At 40.7% G+C, this 15,766-nt stretch overlaps 1 protein-coding gene across 1 annotated transcript in view; it reads left to right on the forward strand.

The window, feature by feature from the left end:
- The window catches only part of cnmd (chondromodulin), a 71,403-nt gene that overhangs the window by 31,232 nt on the left and 24,405 nt on the right, over positions 1 to 15,766 (forward strand). Inside the window, exons 5-6 of the mRNA XM_043691168.1 lie at positions 2,582 to 2,735; positions 3,647 to 3,891. Of these exons, the coding sequence (XP_043547103.1) occupies positions 2,582 to 2,735; positions 3,647 to 3,891 (399 nt within the window). The remainder of the gene's footprint in view (positions 1 to 2,581; positions 2,736 to 3,646; positions 3,892 to 15,766) is intronic.

A 15,766-nucleotide genomic window follows, 5' to 3' on the forward strand; every position in this document is an offset into this window, starting at 1 on the left:
GAGTTTGGGGGGGCGGGGAGGAGAATGGGGATAAAATGGGGCAGTGATTGGCAGTGGCACAATACCCATTGGGCACAGAGTATCTGAACAGATGCCGCCTGAATTGCTGAGTATTTCTCTTTTAATTTTCAGCCTTTATTTCAGATTTTCGGCATCTGTGGTTTTTGTTTTGCTTTTGTCCCATTGGAGGTTTCATGACAGACGTAGAATTTTATATTCGTGACAATTACAACATAATGAATAAGCTAAAAATGAGCTCATGAGCATCACCAACCAGAGGTGCAATGGTCAGCTATCAAGGAGAGGTATCACTGAATAAATCTGGGAAATCAAACCTAACATTCAGCCAAGTGCTACCTCTAAACACTGTATTCAATTAAAGTGCTTGGAGATGCAATATATATGCTAACACCTCTCTGGAAGGAAAGAGAGAGTGGATTGTATGTGTGTATTCTAAAGTGTACTATTAAAATCAATTGATGTGAAATTAAGATTGTTTATGAACTGTCCTCTCATACTTCAAGAGCTTGCAGTATTTTTTTAGTGTAGGCTGCTGTAAGAGATTTTACAATATGGTTAATGACCATTCATTAATAAAGTATCAGAAAAATAAAAGCTGATTCCTTTGTGGCGGCACTAACCTTTTTCACTAGTCCCAGAAACATTAATTTCAATATGTTGTTTTTCATATGATTAATTATCTAGATTCTTTTGTCATTTTAATTGAATTATTTCAGTTTATAATCATTCAAGTATGTTAAAACTTGAAACCTATCACTGAATCGTAATAATTGACATGGGTTACATTTGTACATAAATATATAGAGAGCTTCCATACTAAAACACCTAACATTTATTGTGTGTGAAATATATTTGAGAAATCTTGCGAAAAATAAATTCGGATAGTTGCTACCTTAACTTGAATTTTGTTTACATGAGATTGCCAAATAAATTGCCAACAGCTGACAATTGTACTTTTGGATATTTGAGTGCAAGACCTTTAAGCAATAGCAAAGCATGCTTGTATGCCTGTCTGAGCAATACAAGGTGCCCTTTTCACAAGATGTTCTACCAAATCCCTTTTCAGAGATGCCTAAAGGGAAACACTTGGAAACCTCTCATCAATCAATTAGATTAGAGAATTTTCCTTGAAGAAGTGGCTTAGCGAGAGGTGGAAGTTTGCTCTTTCTGCACAATAGATGTACACCTGTGTAACCGTGAAGGAATGATATCCGCGATAACTTCAGCATGAGCTTGTCTCTGAAGTACAGCAGGGAGTTTGTCAGAGTTTGATGATGATTCTACCATGTTCACATTGACAAGTGAATCCATGCAGAAGCACTTTTGTGCCAACAGTGCCATCATGTGGTAATGTTCATATAAATGCCAGTAATTCTCAGAGCCATTTTAAGAGGGGGAAAAGCACATTAAACTGCCCACCTGCTTTTGGATTGTCTGACGGGGGGGATACAGTTGCTTTGTCTCTGGCATTTATGAAATGTAAGTCTTTATTGGAATATTGTAAAAAAAAACTGGAGTCTCTATCTGAAGCAATGAACTCCCTGCCATTACTAGCTGCAATAGTCCAGTGATGTAATATCACTAAATACCAAGCATAGCACAATGCAACTGGTTTTATTAAAACTCAGTAAATGTTCCTGTTTGATGATTTTGAATTACATTTAAGGGAATAGGATTTCAAGAACAATTGCATCAGTCTTTGGAAATTAATATATTCAATAAAAGGCTCAGAACACTATTCCAACGAGCCACCACACACTGCAGCACAGACGAACTTCAGAAAACAGAGGAGAACCACCTATACAACATATTCAAGAAGAACGGATTCTCAAAAAATACAGTCTGCAGATTCTTCAGGAACAAACCACGACAAGCAGACCAAACACAGCCAGAAACCCTAACCACCTTACCATACATCAAAAAAGTTTCAGAAATGACAGCCAGACTACTAAGACCCCTCAGAATCCTAGTAGCACACAAACCCACCAACACTCTCAAGCAAAACCTAACAAACTTAAAAGACCCAGTACAACCCATGGACAAAACCAACGTCATCGACAAAATTCCATGCAAGGACTGCCACAAACACTACGTAGGACAAACAGGAAGAAAGTTAGCCAGGAACCCCACCCAGGACAAACATATAAATAGAAAGCAGGAGACAACAGCTTCGCTTCACTTGGAGGTCACCACTGATGATGTTACCTAGCCAGGTAATGAAACGTCTGGATATCAAACCTACACCCTAAATCTCAACCTGAAATACAAACCTTCACAAACCTTGCAGGCTCCACATATTTAAGTGATTACTTAAGTATTTGCAGTGAATAAAATTTGAATAAATATAGTTACTTTTCTGGGAAGACTGAACCTTCCATCCTTAAGGAAGGGTTAAAAAAAACAGGTCTCTGCTTTCAACAAATGTTTGAATTATTTTGGACAGTAATAGCAGAACTCCCTCTAGGCTTTCTGTTGTATAACAGATGGTTGATGGCTGCACAATTGTTTGAATAATTGATGAGCAATATGTGATGCATTATCTACTATTCTCTTCTTTAAGGAAGATGAAATCATGCCTGCGAAGTTTGAAGAAGAATCTCTCATCTGGGTTGCCGCAAAACAGCCAGTCAAAGATCACGGCTTCTTGAGCCCTAAGATTTTGGAATTGTGTGGTGCTCTGCCTATATACTGGCTGCGTCCAATGTATACAAAAGGTAACCAGTGATATTGATGTTTATTTGCAAAGTCTAGATAGCAAGATGTTCAGGTGAAACAAAGCCCTGAATTTTCATTCGGAAGTTGGGAGGTCAGAGTCCAGGACAATTATCAACTTTGCAAATCCAACCCAGGAGAAAGTGCTCTAGAGGTTCAGGTTTTTATTCTGGAAGGGAGTGTTTATTAGTAGAAGTTGAGCACAATTTCTGCAGAAAGTAAGTTCAGAGGCAACCACAAGGGCTACACACACTCCTCATACCTCAGCCTGGCAAACCCATGGCACATCATGTTCCACACCCACTTGCCATGGCCCCTTTTACATCCGATGATAACCTATGCCCCTGTGTGTATTGAGGATCTAATAACACAACCAAACTCGGCAGTGTTTGGGAAACCATTACAAAATCTGATTCATCCACATGTTTATGTTTATCTATTATGTCCCCATGTCACTTTATAGCACCTGTGTCAATTAATGCCAACTCATGCCCACTACCTTCCAGCCATTGTCCTCCCATATTCCATGACAGCAATGTTTCCTGCTACTTGGCCAATCTTGTATCCATCCTGCTCCTAACCCTTTTATTCCTTGAGCTCTAACACAGCTGGCAGGCCTGGTATGCAGCAATTTATGTAATGACTTTTGGAAGCCTACATGCATTACTTCAACCACATTATCTTCATCCACCCTCGCTGTGACATCATCAAAAAGCTGAAGAAAGTTAATTAAGCATGAACAGCCTTATTTTTAATTCGGTATAAGGCCGGTGAGTGCAGAACGCATTTGGCCCATTAATTTGAGCTGGATTCAACCCAAGTGTGATAAATGGGTAACATTCCTTTTAGCGTTTAAAAATAAAATTTGCTTGAGGGTAGTCAAATTGCCCTGTAATCGCTGCTTTGTTTACAGAAGGTCAAAGGAAGAGACGATCAGTGGATGATGAGAGACCTCGAATATTTGAACCTTACTACAATGAGTATGACTATGGCATTGGTGCTGTAGACGAATATGGCCAAGTTGTGGGTGCAGCTGCTGAAGTTGACATTGACACAGCTGATGTCCAAGCTCAGGATGCAAGAGCAGAACAAAGAGTAAATGACACAGCTCCAGAAGAAGGGGTTCCATCTACTTTCAATGCAGAAAACCCCTATCATGTAAGTATTGATTACCCTTGAGGCACTCAGGATTATTTTACAAGGCTTGGATGCGGCAGTTAATGAAATAGCAGAGCCTTGATAAGCATGGGTTACTGTGCCAGAAACTAATTCAACATTTTAAATAATGCATAAAAGAACTACAAGCATCCAGGAGATTTTCAGTTTTACACTATACTGCCTGAGTCCCTGGAACATATACGTACTTTACTATCAGGTTCAGATATTATGATCAGAGTCGAGAGTGTAGTACTGGAAAAGCACAGCCAGGTAAAAACAATGACTGCAGATGCTAGAAACCAAATTTTGGATTAGTGGTGCTGGAAGAGCACAGCCGGTCAGGCAGCATCCGAGGAGCAGAAGAGTCAACGTTTCCAGCATAAGCTCTTCATTAGGAATCACCTTCTCCTCAGATATTACTATGTCTGGAGGGACTGTTGATTGCCTGCAGTTGTTGGTGAAATTCTTTCTGTTCTGTCTGTTCTTTCTGTGTATATTAAGGATCTAGTATCACAACCAAACTGGGCAGTGGTTGGGAAACTGTTACAAAACCTGATTCGTCCACAGTAGCATGACAAATCTATTATACACCTAAGCTGGGATTTGTGCTGTGAGAAAGATGGACAGTGTTTTCAAAAGGATTTAGACAGGCTTAGTGATTGTGAAAGAGTATGTCAGATGGAATGTAATGTGAGAAGATGTGAGGCTATCTGCTTTGTTTGGAAGAACACGTGCAGGTTATTACTTAAATGATGAGAGGTTGGAAAGTATAGATATGCATACGGACTTGTGTGTCTTTGTCAATAAGTCACTGAAGGCTAACACGCAAGTGTGGAAAACTATTAGAATGGCTAATGAAATGTTAGCTGTTAACAAAAGAGAATGTTAGTACAGGAGTAGTGAAGTTTTGCTTTAAATCTGTAAGAGCTTTGTTAGGACACACCTGGAACACTGAGCATCTCAGTAAAGATATAATCGTTGAGGGAATGCAAAAATGGTTCACCAGACTTGTTCCTGGGATGGGAGGATTGCACTATAAGGAGGCATGAGTCAAATTGGACCTGATCAGCCATGATCATAATGAATGGTGGTGCTGGCTCGAAGGGCTGAATGGCCTACTCCTGCACTTATTGTCTATTGTATTCTTTCGAGTTTGGACGATGAGACATGATCCCATTGAAACCTTCAAACTACTAAAAGGTAGATGCAGGTGAGATGTTTCCCTGTTGGAGAATCCCGAACCAGGGACACAATTTAAAAATAATGGGGTGCCATTTAGGACCAAGGTAAAGGGATTTTTTTTTCCACGCATAGGGTGGTGAATCTTTGGAATTCTCTACCTTTATAAAGCTGTGAAAGCTCAATCTCTAAGTATATTTAATGTAGAGATTAATACATATTTAATTATCAATGGCAGAAAGGGTTATGGTAATGTGGGCAAAAGGCATTGAAATGTTTGATCAGCTGTGATCGTACAGTGCAGGCTCGATGGGTTGATTGTTTTCTTTGTTCCTATGTTTAGTCTCACTATTGTGCCACCACATGGATGGATCTCACTGGATCTCTGTTCTGAGCACATTCTTGCCGCTTCTCCCAATCGCCATGTAACTTCTATGGGGTCCTGAATGCCCCATTTGTAATTTTGGCAGTTCTGTATCTTTTTGTTGCGCATTGTGGTCACTTTCTCTTGCAGGTTTACAAGCGACTCTCAAATTCCAAAAGGAGTGCTTTGGTTTGGAATTGTTAAATTAATGTGCAATGATCTACCAAACAAGAGTTCCGCTGAAATAGAATGATAACATGCAGAGGTGTTTCTCTCATTGCAATGTGCAAATGTGTCAATCTTGCTTAGATTGCCAACCTCTGAGCATTAGATTTTTGAATCTGTGCATCATGAGTTCAGTTAGATTTTTGGACCCAGGACAACGTAGAGAAAACATAATGTGATTGATACGCTCTTTCTCACATATGTCCTGTCCTTAATTATCTCTTTAGCGATGCTGAATGAATTAAAAATGAGTTTAGAGTATCTGCAACAGTTGTGTTTGTAATATAATGAAATTGATGAATGAGGAAGGACATGGTAAAGTAGTTAATGATGAGGATATAGTCACTTCCATGGACCTGATAAAGGCCAAGTATGATTTTAGGCAAAGGTTGGGCATGGACTTTGCAGTATGCATGGTACTTTAGTGCTGTCGTATACAGCCTTCACATGCAGTATGGCTTACAACAAGGATTTCGATGTCACTGGCTAATACATGATTTTCTAGTGAACTCCTTCTTACAGTCACTGACATTTACATGGTCTGAAATATACCAATGCAAGTTGGAAAACATCTTCAAGTTCAGTGTCAATGAAGTTGTCTTGAAGATGTAAGTGTATGTCTTTTATTTTCACTGGGTTGAGTCATCTGCAAAGTGACCTGTTTTTGTACCTAATCGCATTGTTATTGGATCTCTATGAGGAGATGCTGCAAGCTTGGAGCTGCATTTATCAATGATTTTTCAACAAATCTTCTGCAATGATTTGTGGTCAATCTCTGCTACAAACCATTTTCCTGAATGGGTTTTTCTGAAAACACATGACTCCAAAAACTAAAGCTAATGTCTCCCATTCAGCACTTGAGTAGTTGAACTATGGTCAAATCAGTTTGCCTTTTTGTAGGATGCACATTCCCAAACCTTTCTGTGAGGCATCGATTTCCAAGGTATTGATTTCCTAAGTTAATGTCATTGTAAGTTTGATGTTTCCAATAATGACTGATTCAGTGCTTCAAAGAGGCACTGGTGATTCTCAATCCACAGGAAAGGCACATTCATGCTTAATCATTCCCTTGGTGTTAATGACTTTTGAGTAATAATTGGGAATGTATGGTAGCAAGAATTAAAGGGAACAAGACATCTACAAAGACTGTACTTGTGTTAATGAGTTGCCTTGGTTTCGAGTCCTCTAGTTTAATTGGATTGAGACATATGGCATTCCTGGAATAAATGCGAGTATAAGCATTGATCCGAAATGCTGATGTGAAATTTTTGACTGGTGAAAACAATCTTCCATGTGCAGCAATAAGTGCAGATTATGGTTCTGCTCTTGTTTTGTTCTTCCTATTTCAACAATGCCATTAGCGATACAGATACTTCATGGTTCATTGGATGTGACCAGGTTGATGTGAGCTTGAAAAATCCCAGTGCAGCACAAAGCCCGAAGGGGAGTAATTGAAAATGGTATTGTTTCAATGGGGAGTGCACTATAGTGAGCTGTTAGGACTCCACTGGAAATATACTGACCAGTAACCATGCTTTAAGCATCAAGCTTCAAAAAGAATTTCATACCTGAAAAGCTTGGATCTAGCTTTTCTAATGAGAGTATATTTAAAGGGCATTGTTTAGAGATGCATTTAGATGTTGTGGATTGAGGTCCAATCTCAATAATCCATCCTTCTGATTGAGCTGCATTAGTCTACATGCATCTGTACTCTTTTTTGATGACTATCTCGTCTAACAATCTTCAATTTGTCTTCTAAATGGACATCACACTTAGCAGAGGAGGTTTGCCTCCTTCTTCAAGTTCAATGCTGCAGTTCCCTTGAAACTGCTAATTTTATCTAAATATTCTGGATATTTCGATGTTAGATCTTGAATTGTTGTGTGATGTCTGATAGATTCCTGGGATTGTGACCGGTTTTCGTTCACAGGATGCTGGTGAACCCTGGCTCTGCAGTGTCTACAATCTAGAGTAATTGCAGTGTCTAAGCAGAGTATACTTGAATTGCAGCATGACTGATCCTGCACACTGAGGTTGATGATATGTTGCACGCTGAAGGTTTTACATTTGAAGATTTAATCACGGCTTCCCCTCTCTGTGGGGTTGAGTTTTTTAATTAAATTCCCAGAAGCTGTATATTGATACCTGTGTTAATCTTAGCCAATTACAAAGTTTTCTGAGGACAGATCATTTGAATTTTTGCAAACATTTCACATGGTGTGATGACATTGACATTTTCAACAAGGTTAAAGGGGTGAAACGAGTTCACTGCTTTGTGTCTCGTCATGTATGTCGTCAGATTCTGACTTTTCAATCAGTTCATGTCTATGGCTGTTGGCAGGATAAGAGGTTTCCTTTATTGGAGTTGGAACAGATGCTTTCTGTGCGGTATGTTTGGGTCACAGATCTTTGTAGCTGTATCAGCCTTTGCTTTGGTACACTGCTCCTGCCAAATGGCCTTTTTTAGCAAATGGCTTTTTTTCTGCCACGTGCCACACAAAATTAATTGAAAGCTGCACATTTTCTTGGTGAATGCAGAAGGCTGTTCTAATTATTGTGTTAGCTATCGAATTTGTACTTTGTACCTGTAAGCTCCATCACCCCGCAAAGACCATTTCATTTTTAGGTACATAGAAGCTCTTTGCTGCTGTAACTCTTGGATTGTCAAACAAATCTCTCTTGAAAGTTTCCATACACAGTTGCAAACACCAATTCAAGAATTCTGTTTGCTAACTCCTCACATGAAAATCACATAATGCCCCCATTTCTTTTCTGAATCTGCTCACAAAGTAGTCTATGGCTCCTATCTAAATTATATCAGTTCTAGTCGATTAAAATGGAAATTTAATCTCACTCTAAATTGATCTCCTAAAGTGCTTCGTATCTTTTCAGGGATCTTTTAGCTGTTCAGCTGTTAATCCTGATGTATTGTGTCTGTGTAGACACAGTTGATCACTTGTCTTTTTCAAATGAATTAAATTAGCCTCTTGATAGGGATTTGTCTGCTTACCAGGAAACTGTTTTCAACACTCTCCAACATCGTGAAGAACAATGGTATTGAAGCTTGTCTCGTGCACTTGAGCATTTTATTAATGTCAACCATGTTTTTCACCTGAACATTTACTTGCTTGCTGACTGTTCAAGTGCAACATTTTCCACTGCTGTTAATCATGTCCTTTCAATGATAACGATAAATAGTCAATTGTTTATCTGGTATTGATTAACTCTGTGGGTTAGTTTATTTTAACAGTGAAACACCGTTACAACTTTAGCAGGCATTACATAACATGATCTGATTTATGGTTGTGCAGCTTGCAAGCCCCAAAGCAGACTAATCCACCAGCCAGAGTCACCAAAGCAGAACTGTATATACACACCCAAAGGAACCCTTTGATGTCAATTACCTTAAAGGAAAGCCACATAACAGAACATAGAGCATTGCAGGATCGTTGGCCCTCGATGTTGTGCTGACCTTTTGTCCTATTCTAAGATCAAACAAACCTACATACCCATTCGTTTTACTGTCATCCATGTCCAAGAGTCGTATAAATGTCTCTAATGTCTCTGACTCTACTACCACCATGGCATTGCATCCCATGCACCCACCACTCTCTGGGTAAAGAACTGACCTCTGACATCCCCCCAAACCTTCTTCCAATCACCTTAAAATTATGCCCCCTTGTGAAGTCATTTCCACTCTGAGAAAACATTCTCTGGCTCTCCACTCTGTCTACACCTCTCATCATCTTGTACTCCTCTATCAAGTCAACTGTCATCCTTTTTCACTCCAGTGAGAAAGCTTTAGCTCCCTCCACTTTTCTTCATAAGACATGCCCTCCAGCCCTCTACACTCTCTCTAAAGTTTCCACATCCTTCCTATAACGAGGTGACCAGGAATGAACACAATATTCTAAGTGTGGTCTAACCAGGGCTCTACAGAGCTGCACCATAACCTCACAGCTCTTAAACTCAGTCCCCCTGCTAATGAACGCCAACACACCATATGCCTTCTTAATAACCCTATCAACTTGGATGGCAACTTGGGATTTATGAACATGGACGCCAAGATCCCTCTATATATCAGTTAGCAGAAAAACCAGAGGCTATATGAATAAAGAAAAGTACCAAGACTTGGATTGAACTGCATGCACGATTAGTGAAAGAAGTCAATAATGACTTTCAAAGTGAAATTGGATAAATATTTGGACAGGAAAAGTTTGCAGTTTGTGATGATGAAAGAATGTGATTATTTGGATGACTCATGCAAAATGCCAGCAAATGGTCAAATGCCCTCCTTCTGTGCTGATTCATTTAATGATTCTTTCCTTCTAAACATGGAATTCTTTGTGCTTGTTGAGTTTTTATATCCCATAATCCAGTTTCTGCACTTTCTCCATAAACTTCATTGTTACAGTAAATATTCATAAGTCACTACATTGCTTGAAATGTATAAAGTGCTAAGTTACATTCTTGTGCAAACTGCGTGGAATTCAGATATTAGCTGTAGATTCTGGGGAACAATAATATGTGCATTTGACAATCAGCCACCTCAACCTGAATTCCAAGCAAAATTAGAGCAAATTGTGAGATCCTTCCCCCAGAAGGTGGCTACAAAGATAATAATAGAGCTACAATCAAATTAATAGCTGTCAGGGTCAGCACCTGTAATGTTTATAAAAGGGTGGCATTGTTGGCTCAGTGGTTCGCACTGCTGCCTCTCAGTGCTAGGGACCATGGTTCGATTCCAGCCTCAGGCAACCATCTGTGTGAAGTTTGCACATTCACCCCATGTCTGCGTGGGTTTCCTCCTGTTACCTCCCACAGTCCAAAGATGTTCAGGTCAGGTGAATTGGCCATGCTGAATTGCCCATAGCATTAGGTACATTAGTCAGGGATAAATGTAGGAACGTGGGTCAGGATGGGTTACTCTTCAAAAGGGTTGGTGTGGACTTGTTGGGCCAAATGGCCTGTCTCCACACTGTAAGGAATCTAATCTAATTTAAAGAATGTTCCATTTCCAATAAAACGTGTAGTAGCCAACATCAAATGGTTAGAAATTAAGTAAACATTGTTCTGATGAACAATAGCAAATCATTAGAATGTTTGGTTTCGGTATAAAAATGGAAGATTCGAGCTAGTAATAATGGGCCATTCTTTCAGTGTTAAAGATGGCAAAACTAGGGTGTGTATTCATTTTTCACAACCCCTTTTTTCATGGAGTCACAGTTTCTCAAATGAATAGGACTTAAAAACAATCAAAGGCAGCAGAATTGTGAGTCAAAAGAAGCATTATATAGGATCTGGCTGACAAATAGTGCAAAAATTCAAATTGGTAACATTTGTTAGAGATCAATTTCTAATCTTCCATCATGGATTCCTAACTCCATAATGAGATGCTCACAGATAAGATCGAAAGTTGGAAAACATGGAACTGAAAACAAATTAAAGCTAATACATGCTTCTTCTCCAACTCCCACACCCTCATAATACTAAGCTTTTGGAAAAGAGCATGTTTTTTATATACAATAACTGACATACCCGCTGTCATCATATTTCAAGTTGACTTTTATCAATGGTGACAGTCCAAGAGTTTGTTCATCCTGGAGATTACCGTCAGTACTTCACAGCAGTCAGCTGAACTACTCTGATATAGGAAATAGTTAAAATAACAATGGATAAAACGATTGTAAAAAGTAAAAAGAGATCTACGAGGAGGAAATGTTTCAAAAAAGCAGGGATTGATTTTAACATTACACTCAATCAAATGATACAAATCGTTCTTACAGATCACTTTACACGATAAACAACAAACAATATCTGAAATGCTCAAAATTTTACTTACAAAAATATTTGAACTGTTTATCTGGAAGCTAAATGCACACAATATCAGTAAGTCTACAATGCAAATCATTCTTAGTAACATTTCCAGAGGCAATATCAACACTCATAAACATCAAACCCTCACCATGGCTCAGAATCAAAATATAGGAGAAGCAATATTGTAATTGAACCAGACTCCAATGCTCAGTCAAACGCACTGAGAATGTTATTAGCATCTTGTGCAAAAGTTTACAAACAACTGTACTTTATCATAATTCCTAATGTTAGAGTATCACTGATGTTACACTGATGTACAAAGGCATGACGGACAGAGGAGAATGGCACTAAGTCATGATTCTCATTCAGAGAGTCAATGCAGATGGAATGGACTGAATGGCCACTTTCTGCACCATAACCTGTATGTGATTCTGTGATCAGAAAATGTTTAACTATAAACAAAGCAATTGGTGTCTTTGGGTCAGCGTGGACAAACTGAGCCAAATAGCCCCCTTCACCCTGTATCATTTCTGTGGTTCTGTGGGTGCAATAATACAACTCATTATTTTTTCACTTTTGGGAACTTGCTGTGATCTTCCATTAATCCCACAACCAATGGATCAGATCTAAGCTTGGTAGTCCTTCCATGTTTAGTCTTGAATAGTGGTGGACAATTCAACAACTCACTGGAGGAGGAAGCCCCACAAATATCCCCATCCTCAATAATGAAAGAGCCCAGTGGAAAAGCATTTTGCACATCCCTTAAGCATTTATGGGTGTCTTCAGCCAGGCATGCCGAGTGGATGATCTATCATGGATGCCCACATCAAAAATAGACATTACTGGAGAAACTCAGCAAGTCTGGCACCATTCATGAAGAGAAAGCAAAGTTAACATCACTGGACCTGAAGTATTAACTCTACTTCCTCTCCACAGATGCTGCCAGGTCTGCTGTGCTTCTCCAGCAATTTCTGTTTTGGTTTTAGATTTCAAGCATCCGCAGTCCTTTATTTTTATATTATCATCGTGGATACCTCCTGAGGTGCCTGGTACCACAGATTTGAGCTTTCAGCCAATATGATTCACTCCATGTGATATCAAGAAATAACTGAAGGCATTTAATACTGCAAAGGCTATGAGCCTTGACAATATCCCAGCAAAGTTAAAAGTCACATAACACCAAGTTATAGTCCCCAGTCCAACACTGGCACCTCCACATCAATATTCCAGCAATAATACTGAGAACTGGTGCTCCAGGACTGGCTGCTCCCCTAGCGAAGTGTGCCAGTATGGTTAGACCACTTGCATCTGTCTAGCCATATGGAAAACGACTGAGGTACATCTTGTCCATAAAAGATAGGACTAATTAACACTCCGTCGGTCTACTCTGAATTGTCCATAAAGTGATGAAACTTGTCATTGACAGTGCTGTCAATTGTTACTTGTTCAGCAATAATTTGGTTACTGATGCACAGTTTGAGTTCTGACAGGTCCATAAGCTCCTAACCTCATGCCAAACATGGACAAAAGAACTGAACTTAAGAAGGTAAGTGAGGGTGACTGCCTTCGCCACGAAGGCAGCATTTGATTGAGTGTAGCATGAAAAAGCCTTAGCAAAACTGGATGGGAGTCAAGGGAAAACCTTCCACTGTGTGGAAGTTAATCATCTAGCCACAGGACATCACTTCAGGAGTTCATTAGGGTACTGCCAAAGGCCCAATCCTCTTTGGCTGCTTTATCCATGACCTTCGCCCCCACCATTAGGTCAGAAGTGGGAATGTTCATTGCGATTGCAAACTGTGCAGCCCCTTTTGTAACTCCTCAGATACTGTGGACTGGACCAGTCATATGTAGCTATAAGGACCAGTTAGAATTCTGTGGCAAGTAACTCATCTCCTGACTCCTCAAAGCTTATCCACTATTTACAATGTGGATGTGCCAGTGTCGGACTGGGGTGGACAAAGTCAGAAGTCATGCAACATCAGATTCTAGTCCAACAGGTTTATTTGAAATCACAAGCTTTTGCAGCACTGCCCATTCGTCAGGTGACATCAGTGCAATTGATGAAGGAGCAGCGCTATGAAAGCTTGTGATTTCAAGTAAACTTGTTGGACTATAATCTGTTCTCCTGTGACTTCTGATTTTGTCCACTATCTACAAAGCACTGTTAGGAATGTGATGGAAATTTCCCTAGTTGCCTGAATGAGTGCAGCTCCAACAACACTCATTTTGTTTGATGAACTTTACAACTTCATGGATATGCGCAGACAGTAGAATCTACCTGGTAGGATCATGAACAGCTGGTTATCCTTACTCTGTTGGAGGAGATGGTGCTGACTATTATTGGAGCAGCTGTAACTGAGACCATGGACAACAGCAGGGGTGAAATCTAAAGGTGACGTAAACCATCTCCTGTTCCAACTTCCCATTCTTTGCACAAGTTACTCTAATTTACAAATGGCAAATGCTTGCAGCTCCTCTTCCCCCATCGCCGACTCTACAGCCACAACCAACCCCTTGTGCCATTCATCTCATATAACCAGTAACTGAAATATTACCATACAGGTGGAAGAGCAGAAAGCATGACAATGAAGGAACTCTCTTGCTCATGGTCACCAACTGTGTATGAGGTAAGGATAGTTTAGAGACAGTGTCAGCATATGGTGAAACACTTAGCATGAGTGACCAAGGCAGGAGAAAAGATAACGCATGTGCCAACCTCCATCAGGGGGCACAGTTGAGCTGCAGATGAAGACTTGCTTGAGACAACCTGCTCCTGATGCGGTCTCCTCTACATTGGGGAGACTGTACACCACCTAGCAGAGTGCTTTAGGGAACATCTCCAGGACACCCGCACCAATCAACCACACTGCCCTGTGACCCAATATTTCAACTCCCCCTCCCACTCTGCCGAGGACATGGAGGTCCTGGGCCTCCTTCACCGCCGCTCCCTCACCACTAGACGTCTGGAGGAAGAACACCTCATCTTCCGCCTCGGAACACTTCAACCCCAGGGCATCAATGTGGATTTCAACAGTTTCCTCATTTCCCCTTCCCCCACTTCACCCCGATTTTACTGCTCCTCGGATGCTGTCTGAACTGTTGTGCTCTTCCAGCACCACTAATCCAGAATGCAGAAAATGGCAGGCAGATGTGGACACAGGAATACTCTCTGCATTGGCAGGCCTGTCAGAGTTAAGATCAAGGATTATCGAGGAGTCTGACAATAACATATTTAACATAGAGCTTCCAGTACACCCTTTTTGCATGGGCTTGACAGATTTCAGCAAACTTTTGTTCGTAGTTCACTAAGATTACTGGGGCACTGGCCCAAGAGAATGATGTGAATTTGTGGAGAACAAACCTGTTGTGCTTTCTAAGGTTGACAGTGTTCACCCAACAATCACTGCAGTTCTGCCAGTGCCCTGGTTTTGTGATTATCACCTTTACCATGGTGATGTAACCCAAACCCAGAAGCTGTAGTGCCAGAGCTGCTTGAAGTTGTGCTTGTGTAAGGTTAGCTGTGATCTCACTTCCTGAAAATCAGCCCCCCCCCACCACTTCCCCAGCTAGCTCACGAGGGTATCCCTGCAGGACAGCTGTAGCCAGGCAAAGGAACCAGGAAGGCTGGTATTAAAGAATTGCAAAAAATGATTAATTGACTTGTTGGAGGGAATCCTGAGGGACAGGATGTGCATGTATTTGGAAAGGCAAGGACTGAATAGGGATAGTCAACATGGCTTTGTTCAGATTAGATTCCCTACAGTGTGGAAACAGGCCCTTTAGCCCAACCAGTCCACACCAACCCTCCGAAGAGTAACCCACCCAGACCCATTTCACTCTAACCAATGCATCTAACACTATGGGCAATTTAGCATAGCCAATTCACCTGGCCTGCACATCTTTGGACTGTGGGAGGAAACCCACGCAAACACGGGGAGAATGTGCAAACTCCACACAGACAGTCACCCGAGGTCAGAATCGAACCTGGGACCCTGCTGCTGTGAGGCTACAGTGCTAACCACTGAGCCACCGTGCTGCCTCTTTGTGCATGGGAAATCATGTCTCACAAACTTGATTGAGTTTTTTGAAGAAGTAACAAAGAGGATTGATGAGGGCAGAGCAGTAGATGTGATCTATATGGACTTCAGTAAGGCGTTCGATAAGGTTCCCCTGGGAGACTGATTAGCAAGGTTGGATCTCATGGAATACAGGGAGAACTAGCCATTTGGATACAGAACTGGCTCAAAGGTAGAAGACAGAGGGTGGTGGTGGAGGATTGTTTTTCAG

The sequence above is a fragment of the Chiloscyllium plagiosum genome, chromosome 6 (genome assembly GCF_004010195.1).
Source record: "Chiloscyllium plagiosum isolate BGI_BamShark_2017 chromosome 6, ASM401019v2, whole genome shotgun sequence".
NCBI lineage: Eukaryota > Metazoa > Chordata > Chondrichthyes > Orectolobiformes > Hemiscylliidae > Chiloscyllium > Chiloscyllium plagiosum.